Source organism: Hippocampus zosterae, chromosome 1 (genome assembly GCF_025434085.1).
Source record: "Hippocampus zosterae strain Florida chromosome 1, ASM2543408v3, whole genome shotgun sequence".
In the NCBI taxonomy this organism is placed as follows: Eukaryota; Metazoa; Chordata; class Actinopteri; order Syngnathiformes; family Syngnathidae; genus Hippocampus; species Hippocampus zosterae.
This window is the reverse complement of record NC_067451.1, coordinates 15,212,183-15,224,335: the sequence shown is the minus strand read 5'-3', so window position 1 is coordinate 15,224,335 and position 12,153 is coordinate 15,212,183. Positions and strand designations below refer to the sequence as shown.

The 12,153-nt window shown below is 39.5% G+C and overlaps 1 protein-coding gene across 1 annotated transcript; it reads right to left on the bottom strand.

Moving 5' to 3' along the window:
* Positions 1-6,408: 6,408 nt before the first annotated feature.
* On the bottom strand, positions 6,409-9,627 carry LOC127604590 (immunoglobulin lambda-1 light chain-like). The gene is made up of 4 exons (XM_052071759.1): positions 9,423-9,627; positions 9,014-9,331; positions 8,287-8,346; positions 6,409-7,062 (listed from the first exon to the last, which is right to left on the bottom strand). Exons 1-4 carry the CDS (start codon positions 9,460-9,462, stop codon positions 6,743-6,745), a joined length of 738 nt encoding a protein of 245 aa, XP_051927719.1. The 5' UTR covers positions 9,463-9,627; the 3' UTR covers positions 6,409-6,742.
* Between the last annotated feature and the right edge of the window lie 2,526 nt (positions 9,628-12,153).

Sequence of the window (12,153 nt, the reverse complement as noted above, 5' to 3'; positions counted from 1 at the left end):
TGACATGCTTACTTCCATGTATGCCAGATTTTCATTTATAATTCTTTTAATCCCCCTCGAGTCTATGAAACAGAAGACACTATCTCTTCCACACCTGGATTGTACACACACGCACACACACACACACACACACACACACACGCGCGCACACACACACACGCGCACACACACACAACAGTCATCAGCTCATCATAATGATGATCCTGTATGTACGGCACCAGCTTCAAATCCATGTAAAAGACCTGGAATTCTTGTGCCAACTCATTTTGCCTAACACAAACAAATGCAAACTTAAAAATACACGCACAGAAGAAAGACAGTCGTGGGTGTGTTGTCCCAAGTGTGAAATGCAAGAGTGTGAGAATGTCGCAGAATTGCTGGGGGAAAAGATCACCCCTGAAGTCAAGAAGAGGTTCATTTGGTAGTTGGCTCATTTTGGTTCTGAATGGGGATGTGAGAGTGCAGGCACTATTCTAATGTTATCTTGGGCCCACCAAAATCCTAAAATGAAAGCAAAGAAAAATATGACGCTGACCATAGAACTGAAATTGAATAACATTACCATCTAGCAGTGATTTGGTGACATATGCGGAACCGTGTCCTGGCAACTTAGTACAACATGGCAACAGTGGCAATAAATCAACATCATGAATATAATTTAAGTTGAGGAGACTCATCTCCCAGGCACGACTTGGATCTCAGTATTTACACATGTTTTCAGCAATTTTCATCAAGCACGTACTGTATAATGAATCCGTCCATCCATTTTCAACACTGCTTATCCTGAACATGGTTGCGGGACTGAACAATGTATTTAGAAACTAAATCTGAATTCATTTTACACTGTGTTTCAATGTGATTACATATTTCGTTTTCAGTTTTCTTGTACAGTACTGCTTGTAACTTAATTTTACTTGTAAATGGCGGTTCATCATGTGAAAGAAGTATGATGCATGAAATGAATTAGGCAAGCCCCAGTCTGCATTTCCGAAGATATATGTGATTCAAAGTGCACCAATTGACTTATGAACGTATATACAGGTGAGTCATTTGAGGTGGTAAGATCCTGTGTCCTCTTTTGACAAGTTCTGCATGGCTGTTATTTGAGCACGTGTGCATTTTGAAGAAGTGTGTGCTTAAAAATGGCATCTTCTCCCACGTCATCCATCTTCAAATATTTGTGTTTTAATCATGTACTCTATAGCAATATCATATGTTTATTATTGTGATCACGATCACTGGAAGTTCAGTGTACAGTCATGTTTTTCTGTTTTAACTGGTTTATGTATAGGGACTTCCACCCCCAGGCGCAACTTTCTGTCTCTTGAGTGCTTACTTAAAAGTCTGTTATTCTACACAGTATTTTTGGTCCTTTATGAAGCAACACATCATTATCATTGTTCACAATGTATGCACTGGACTGGACTACTAAATACTGATTTGGAAAATGACTCCTAACTGTTAATGTTTCCAATTATTTGATCATGTCAGAACCATCCGGGTGGGCAATTGTCGTTTTAGCTTAGGGGCAAAGCTGACATTTTTTCAGGAATCCGGTGAGATTTTCACAGCATGGGAGCCAATTTTACCTTTATTTACAGGATTGGGACGGTCAAGTATAAAAAGTCAAAGGGAGCAGACAGGAGCGGGATTATCAAGTAGGAAAAAAAATGTTACACGAAATAGTGAGTGGGGCAGCACGGTGGTCGACTGGTTAGCACGTTGGTCTCATAGTGCAGAGGTGCAGGGTTCGATTTTGGCTGCGGCCTTTCTATGTGGAGTTTGCATGTTCTCCCCGTGCCTGCATGAGTGCTCCGGTTTCCTCCCACATTCTAAAAACATGCATGGCAGGCTGATTGAACACTCTAAATTGTCTCGATTGTGAGTGCAGATTGTTGTTCGTCTCTGTGTGCCCTGCGATTGGCAGGCAACCAGTTCAGGGTGTCCCCAGCCTACTGCCCGAAGACAGCCGGGATAGGCTCCAGCACCCCACGTGGGCCTTGTGAGGATTAGTGGATCGGAAAATGGATGGATGACAAAAAAGAGTCAACAAATTGTTCGATGAATGAGTAAAATGCAACTTTTTGGTTGGAGCTCCAAAATGGGAGCCGAATGTGAGCGGGAGTCATGCTGGAAGGGAGCAGGATGGAATGGGAGTCATTTTCACTAGGACGTGACAGTAATTATTTTTTATTTATTGCTATGGACCGAGCCTGGGACGGGACAAGGATTTTTATCAGTGAGGTTGGGATGGGACAGGAGTGAAAATGCACTCCCTTGTCTGCCTCTAGCTTGGGGTTTTCCAACTCCCTGTCTCGGGTCTTACAGTCTCTTACAGTCCAATAACTCAGCACTTGGGCGCATTCATCATCCACTATAAGTATCAGCTTCGGACAGCCTGGGCAAAGTTCTACACACTCTATTGCCCACCAGGCATTCAGTCGCACCCAAGCAAAGCCAGGGTGGCGAATTGGGATAAAAGCAACAAACACATCTGATACATACAGAAGGCCACTGTAGCACTGCTCCCTCTGGTGATGTTTGTTCTTCAAGGCAGTACATATTGATGATGACATGATGACGTGTTGCAATTGAACACATGTCAAACTGCGGGTGACCTCACGGGTGAGGAGGGCACCGTGGAAGTTTCGGGCTATTGCCAGAGTAACATTCTGGACTCTGCTGTTTGGACTGCAGGTTGTTTGACCCATGAGAGACTTGTGGAATATTTCCATCTGGGAAAATAGCATTGATTATTGTATGGCTGCAGTGCCTTGTCAGTGGGGTGGTACTACTTATGTTCTCAATTTATAGTATGAGCTCAACTGTACTTCTGCATCTTGAGACGGTCAGGTATCTATTTCCCAGTACAAGTACAAATAGTTACTAGTTATTACTCCTATGAAGTACAGTCGACTTTGACTTCAACCATTTTGGACATTATATTGTCATATTGAAGCCTGTGTGAGTGATGCACAGAAACTGTGCTAATTTGTATTCTGTAGATGTGTTTGGTCATGATTAATTTTAGCAATGCTATAAGCATCCAGAACAATTGATCATTTAAGGCAAATTGGTGCATCGAGCAAGCGTTTTTTTATTTGTCTCGTTTTATCTTTCGTTGTATTTTGTCGGTCTTGTGTTTTGTTGATAAACATTTTTGTCAACTCTTATGTGTCTCTCTTGTGGAATCCGCTTTTGTTCCGGAGCACTCCAGAACTCCTGACAGAAATTTTGTATAAATTCGCCGTTTTCTACCACATAACGCTGCTGCTTATGTCTTTCCACTTAGTCATTGCTTCACTATGTCAAAATGACTGCTGTGAAAATGGTCATTACAATAATAGAGCTTGTTTGTGGCTTTACACATTAAGAAAAGCTACGTAAGATATTGAATATAAAGTAAAGCGTGAAGTCCATTTCATGTTGCATAATGCTGCCTGATGCATGTTTGATCATTCTCTCTATCGCTAATTATTTGTCAAGACATAACCCTACATTTCATTTTAAAAGCTCAGATGAACCTCAAATGAGAGGAAGCCTCAAAACATGATCTGATGACTCAAACGGCATCTGATGCCAGAATTTCCTTTCTGTAACATCAGGATATATGTAACTCATCCAAATCAGAACAGTACGACTATATAGCCACAGGCAAACGCTCATGCAGGAGGGAGAGAAAAATGCATACAGAAATTCCGAAACATTTCAACAAGTCAACACACATTCTGTAAAATGAAGGTTAACATGGTGTCAGCCAGTCTCTCTGTCCCTTGCAACACTGTTGCAAGGTTGCATATTCATCTGTATGAAAGAAGGAGACTTGCATCTCTCATAGCCTTCATGGTTGTGTAACATAATCTCAAGAGGAGATGAATCAATGCTGACAAGCCAACCAATAGCACAAAATCACTTATATGTGAAATAGAACAATACATTTGGCCCAGTGATTTGGGGAAGGCACTTCTAAAAATGTGCGTCTTGTTTGGGGCCATCTGCTGGGCCATGTGAACGAATGCCATGTTTATTTGGGTAAAATACAGAACTTTCGAGAATGTTCAGACTGGAGCTACTATATGTATGAGATGCACCCATATTCTTGTGGGAAACCTCAGGCCCGACTACGCCTACAAATAGATTACTGTACACACAGGACAGACAGATACACCACTTCAATGGAATGATGTTCCCTACAGCTTTGCCAAAGCATCTGGTTGGGCTAAGACACACGGGCTAGTACTGTGAAAACAAAATCAAGTCTGTTTCCGTCACTTTTGGCCACGCAAAGTGCATTTCTTTTGCACAATGGCACACAGTCAGTCACACATGACTTCTGGCAGACGTAACTTCATCGATGTAGCCGCGCTGGTCGACCTCATGGGCACATCTGGTCTTCCATCTCACATTCGTTTAAGTCACACAACGGAAAGAGTGAAGAGGAAGTAGAATGTAAAGGGTGTAACTGAAACACAGAAATTAAGGCGTTTTTGAAACGCACGTTTTTGAAACTATTTGTGCACATAAAGGCAACAATATTGATTTTCAAGACTATTCATTAGAAATCCAACATCATTTTTCAGAATATCCTGCATGGTACATTTGTGGTAGCTAGGGAACATGTTGATTGTCAGCTTGCATTTTTTAAAACCGATATCATTTAAACCAGGGGTCCCCAAACTTTTTTCCTGTTAGAGCCACATAACTTTTCCCTTCTCTGATGGGGTGGCCATTGTCAGTTTGTAACATCAACGATCGTAGGGGAGCTTAAAATTTTATTTTGTTTCCCAGAAAGCCACACATAACCAAATAACCCTTTCCAGGTTCTTTACAGAAAAAAAAACGTCAGGAAACAAATAATAACACTATTAATGAAATAAATAATAACTAAATAACCCTCTCTGAGTTATTCACAGAAAAAACAGGAAATAAATAATAACTAAACAACTCTCTCTCTTTATAGCCCCTTGAAATCCACAAAAAAAAGAGTTCTGCCATCTACGAGAATGCCCCCTATCTTGTCTTGTTTATGTCTGCTACCGTCTTGTTCACGTGTTCTACTAATTGATCTGAGACACAACTAAAACACTGAAACATTCTATGGTGTGTAAATAACTTTGTGACCTTGATTTCAACCCTATTTGCATCATGGGTCATTTTGCCCCAAAGACCACCTTTGTACTTTTTTTTGTACAGCTTCCATGGAAATGTGAATAAAAACAACATTTCAATTTTTCTGCAGTTGGGGACAATCTAGGAAAAGTCATAAAATTACAAGTTAATAAATTATCATTTGGGGGGGGGGGGCGTTTTTAACACAGTGACGAGTCATTTTGACCCGAGGACAACAGGAGGGTTAGTGGGCTGGGTCAAATGTGTAGTTTGGGGACCCCTGTTCTAATGTGTGTGTGGAGTATTTGTACATTTCACAACAGTTTCAGTAGAGGAGACTTTCAACAAGAACACACAGTTCATTTCTGAGGTGAACAGACGGCTTCTGCTGGAGGTCAGTGGTCCGCGAACACAGCTGTGAATGCCCCTCACATTGTGTCCTGGGGTTGATGTTATCTTCTCACAAGCAGTAGTCACTTTGATCAGAAGCCGTTAACTTAACAAAAGGATGTTATCTTAAAAGCCAGAACAGGAGCAGCCTGAGCTCTCCCGGTCCGACAAGTCTCCATTATCAACCTACCCCATTGTAAATTAGGTATTTGCGAGATCTCACTCTGGAACAGGTTTTAAAGTTACCCAGAGAGGAAATGTGGAATAACAGAATTACATTTATTCCAATAAGGACCTTATTTTATTATCAAGAATATGGCAAGCGTTCAAAAACACTCTTACTTGGCTCTGTACTCGAATGCTTTGGGGGCATGATGGCTCCACCCCCTCTCCCTTTACAAGACCTGCAGAGACATGCTGTCATATGCAAGTGATTTATACACTAATCCTTTTATAATCCCAACAAGAAAAGAGTCACCTTGAAATCCACTGGCACTGGCACTTTCATTTTGTCAAAGGGCAAAACATTTCTATAACTGTCAAGCGCAAACATGTGATTCACAATTCATGCTATTATGCCACTTGGCGGCGGCGCGGTGGACGACTGGTTAGCACATTCACCTCGCAGTGCAGAGGTCACGGGTTTGATTCCAGGCCCCGGACTAGGAAGCGGTGTCGAGATTGCCTGCGCTTGCGTGGGTTTTCAAACCCTTTATTTACGGCGCTGGATATAGAGTCTAAAAAGTGGTCAACCAGGTAACAATTATCTCAAGGTACCACTGTATTCATAAATGATTCTGTAATGTCACCATTCACAACAATAATGAATAAAACAATTGAATCATCAGAATATAAAACTATTATATATATTTTTGGAATGAAATATTTTCAAGGGTTAGCCTTTGAGGCTTATTTTTTGTGTGCATTACACTAAAAACCCTTTGTAATAATTATATTATCGTGTCCAATCATGTTGAGTTGAGTGTGTTGCAGGAAGCTCGCCTTCGGGGACAGCACCTACAGAACACACCGGGCAGGGAAAAACAGTGAAGGGAAAAATGAATAAGTGCTTGAATCCAAACGTAATCACCAGGCCAAAAAGCTTTGATGGCATTTTTTTAATTGAAGAATTCTAATACACCCTCGCAAGTATAAAGCAGAAAGAAAAAGTCAACACTCCCTACAAGCATGCAAACAAATCATTCTTATGGCCTGATCAGCCCACAACCTAAATGCTGACCGTCTAGGGTGGGCACTTGGACTTGTTGATGGTGTTTTCAGCTGACGTGGAGCCCAAAGACACTTTACAGGTGTAAGCGGTGTCTGTGTTCCAGTCGGAAGTCTCCACGGTCAAATAGCTGCTGATTTTGTAAGTTTGGTCCGCCTGTCGCACGGCGGGGTCAGTCGTGACTGCGCCGCTCACTGGAATGCCGCGAGCCAACCATGTGACGTCTGCATATGGAGATAACTGAGTGGCCACGCAGACCAGGGTGGCATTTTTGGACTGAAGCTCGGCGCTGGCCGGTGGAAATACCGTCACCAAGGGCGCAGGGAGGTCAGAGCCTAGAGGGTTAAGATCCATTTCCTTGCGTTAGTATTGCAAAGATGCAGAGAAGCCCACCCAGTGACCCACACATACCAAAATACTGTACATCATGTCATACAAACCCATCGACATATATTATCTGTTTAAAATGAATGATGAACAACACCACGTATATTAATTTACTACAACAACATGCGGACAACCCACAGTTTTGGATTCCCTCGCTCCAATGAACTGAAACAGTAAACTGATCTGAACTATTAAAAAAAAAAAGCCCTGTATTCAATCATGCTTAATTGTCATTGACAATAGCTTGATCGGAATACTTTGCAGTGGTGTAGGAGTGCCCTGAATCATACTGAGGAGTGTTTCTGATATTTTTTGTCATAAATATAAAGGTATATAATGAAATATATTTTTTTAAAACTTAAAAAAAATAACATGCATAATAATTATGTTGTTGTGAATATAGTGAAGGCAACTATGACATAAATATAGGCCTCCTAAAAACCAACGAAGTAAAACATAAATCAACAAAAGAATTAAATATGGTACATTGACAAATAAATATATTGTTTTTGTGCATTAAAAAAAGGTGACCATACGACTATTATAAATATATTCTTGGTTTAAAAAAAAACGTAAAATGTAAAATAACAACAACAGATACATCTGGCAAGTAATCAATACATCATCACGTATGAGAGAAGGTAACCACACAATTAACTAGTAATTGTAAAAATATATTGTTAAAACATTGTGATTGCGATTAGCTGCAACCAGTTCAGGGTGTACCCTGTCCGCTGCCCAAAGACAGCCGGGATAGGCTCCAGCATATCCGTGACCCTTGCGAGCATTAAGCGGTTTCAGATAATGGATGGATGTTTATACTGTAGCTAAGGTAACACACTAAAATGAACATTTTTACAAGAAAATAACAACAACAAAAAATCAAGACATTATTATGTACCTCGACATTAACCAAACGAATGAAACATAAATGGACTTATACTTATTTTTTAATGAGGTAAGTTTAATATTAGATGAGATTGATTCCAAAACAAAAAAAAGTGTACTTTACTGTCAATAAAGACATTGGTGGCCATCACTGAGAAATATTGGAATAAATAGTACTCATGTAAACCTAACCTACAATATCAATTTTTAAAAAAGCCTGCCCAAACGTCTGGAAATGTTGTACATTAGTAGAGTAGGGGAAAGGATGAATTTGAAGGACTTACTTGTCACAAACAGCTTGGTTCCTCCTCCGAATACCACAGTGAATCCGTTTGTTTTCACGGCTATACAAAAACTGATGAGCCAGAGGACTCCTCCGCAACGTTTACGTGCCAGGCCTTTTCATGATTTCCTTTTGATCCCAAATACTTCTGGATGGGGATATTCATTCCACTGCCATTTATCTCCACTCCGGTGGTGGTGGACCTCAAAATATCAGTCAAGTGGTCACGGAGATAGAAATGTCCATTTAGAGGAGCATCGTGAAGGTGAATCTTAGAAGAGCAACATGTTGGCCATGTAGAAACAACAACGCTTTGAGGAGGTGGGATGACCATGTTCAATCTGAAATCTCCACCTCAATTAGATATGGATACGTCCGTACAGCTTTTGTTCTAACAGTGATATAATTAAAATTGCTTATTAACATTGTTTTAGGATACATTTCAATGTGAGCATCCAGCCATTCATCTGTCCAATTTCTACAGCGCCTGTCCTCACCTGCATAATGGGTCAATTGGACCCTATCCCAGCTGACTTGTGTTCAGGAAAGCAGGGAACACCTGGGACTGCAAACCTTGATGCTGTCTTAAGAACAATAGGCCCATAACCAGCATCCCTTCCTAATAATCCGCCATGTGAAACAGATGCAGAGCGTGTTGGCTCAAATCAAAGCAGAAGTAAGAATGGGGCTTTTTTGCGACCCACAAAGTCACTGTGCTACAATTACACCAGCAGCATTGTCCCATGTGCTACAATAATACTCAGCAGAGTCTCCGACCTCAGCCTGTTTAATTATTAACTTGTAATTCCTCCAGGAGGATGATTTCGCATCAAAACGACTTGAGGGGAATCCAACTCCCCTTGCAGGTGAGGAAGACACATAGGAATGGAACAGCACGAACTGAGGAGCGTTTCCGGGAACCTGTTTATAAAAACTGACAACATAGTCCACGTTCCCCTGGATGTCACAGTTGAAAACAACTTGTTGTCCTACAGGAACTGTCAGCACTGCCGGTGTCTGGGTCAGCACCATGGCTGTGTCGACATCTGTCAAAGGAAAAAACAGAATCAACAACAATCTGCCATCACCTGACTCAAAAATGTCAAAATGGAGGAGAAACACCAGAAAGGGTCTCACAAGTCAGCGCGATGATGAGAAGGCAGAGGGTCCCCAGCATGGTGTCTTCTGGTCGTGGGGAAACGTCAGGCGAGCGAGTCAATGAAGCAGTGCTTGAAGGGCACGGCAGCTTTTAAAAGAGCCGGAGAGGAAGTGCTGGAGAGCTTCACACGTCAGTGATCATTCATCCAGCAGTAGACTGTGCGGTTAGTGTGCGGGCCTTCAGTGGGGGATTACTTGACCTTATCCACCTCTTGATGCCACCATTATCACATCAAAATGATCAATGCAATATAAAAAAATTGATATACTGTAAAAAGCATGTAAAGTTGCATCGTCTGGAGCTGTTTAGAAGCAATAATTGATCTGTTAACATGGCAAAAAAAACATAAACCATTCTTTTTTCTTTTTTTTTTTTAAATCACCAGAGATGCAGAATATTAAGTGAATTAATATGGGGATGTTTTTCTGGTGAAATGCTGACATTGAAGAGTTCATTGCAAATGTAGTTTAAGTTTCCTGTAGAGTGAAATCATAAGAGTGTTCTAAACACTTTTCAAATGTTGGATGACGATTACTGAAAATGTACAAAGACTGCGGACTGTGGAGCTTAGAATTGTGGAGGTACAATGTTTAAAGTGATAGTTGCCATTTCTTTTTTTCCCCCTTTTTCCATGGTTTGATTTTTCAAGAATCATTTGACACATTTGGCAGGGTTTTTTTTCTCTGCGGTGTGTCAAATTTATATATATATATATAAATATATATATATATATAAATATATATATATATATATATATATATATATATATATATATATATATATATATATATATATATATATATATATATATATATATATATATATATATATAAATTTGACACACATATATATATGGTCTTTTTTCTGTTTTGCTGCACGCAAATGAAAACACCGCCTCCATTAGTGATGTCAACCCAAGTACAAATGCTTTTAAATCCAGGTTAAAAGCGATACTTTCTTTGATTAAGGTCTTTTAAAATATTTTTTCAAATCAGTCTCTCCAAAATGTTGTTCTTGCAACTGTACATTCCTTTTGTTATTTACATTTTATTTCTTTACTTTCTTTTAAACATCTAACTCTTTTGGTCATACTTTTAATCAGGTGAAACACATTGAGTTACCTTGCTTCATGAAATAAAGCTTGCCTTGCCTTTAAGTTACACCGGGCAACACCACTAGATTGACAGCACATAGAAGCTGAAATCTGATTGTCAACAAATCCAAGAAACCATTTTTCAAGTCGTCATTTCATCAAATAAAATGTAATCCCATAAATTTTCGTGGCATTTATTACGTGAGAACGCACGTCCATGGCTCATTTTCCATGAAATACATACAAGCATTAGGAAGGCATTGATTTCTTGCCCCACATATATTAAATTTTCAATTTGTTCAGCTTTGACAAACTATTTGTGCCCATAAAGGCAACAATATTGATTTTCAAGACTATTCATTAGAAATTCGACATCATTTTTCAGAATATCCTGCATGGGACATTTGTGGCAGCTAGGGAACATGTTGATTGTCAGCTTGCATTTTTTAAAACAGATATCATTTAAACTTTCAGCGAAAATTTGCCCATCTGAAAGCGAGCATGTTCATTTGATTTTATGGGTATCGGTAAATTGTCAAACCAAGAATCCTATTTGTCTCCTGGGATGTTTGATGCAAAGATGCGTGAAGTAACTAAAGCACACATTTCTTGATAGGTCATCATTTTTTGGGGAAAGAAATCTTACTCATTTGATTTTTCTTTTTCAAACAACCTTGTTCAGACTTACAGGTATTATTTGCTCATTTTAAAGCAAGAATCCTGTTAAGTCTCCCAGTACAGATATTTGTTCATAAAGATTGCATATGAATATCTACTCTGTCCTCATCTGCTCACCAGAATGTTCTCCTATGAGTTACATTACTACTTGTTTCTGCAATGATGGACCAGATTGAGCTCAGCGTGATTTGAGAGAATTGAAACTTGATCACTTCATTTGCTTAGAGCCAAAGTGGAGGGGACAAGGGCATGCAGGTGCATCCTGGGATGGCAGAGAGTAGATGCTTCATTAGTCGAGCGCAAAGAATCAGTTTCTGTTTCATCTTTCATTTTATCTCACCACTATTCTGTCATTAAAATCCAATCAATCTGCCCCCCCCCACATCTCATCATGAATACATTATTCATAATAATTAGAAGAATAGCACCAATGAAAAATGTGGTTCACAACATCCTTATTTCCTGGAAAATGGAGGTAAGAGAGAAATTTACCCTAATGGGAGTTTAATAACAGCTAATCGAAGTTTGTGCTCATAATGTCAACACACTTTAAAAATAAACATACAATATAAATATAAAATACAAATATATATTCTTCTCATTCTGCTTAGGTGCACAATAGAAGGTAGCAAAATAAGGAAATTATTTTTTGTGCAGCTTTTTAAGCAAAACGGGCGTGTATATATAATTTACAGTAATACACCTTTTTACTTGGACAAAAGTTACTACAACTTGAATTTCAGTACATTTCAGACGGTATCGTTTTTAATTTTACTTTTTTTAAGTAGGTGCATAATTTGAATCAGGATTTCGAAATGTACAAAAATCTTTTGTCACTCTATTTTAGTAAATAACAGGTTCTCTTGCCACCCTGTATGAATCTTAGCTCTATAGATCTATGATTATTTCCCTCTGCCAGTCACTCCTCCCGCCCTTCT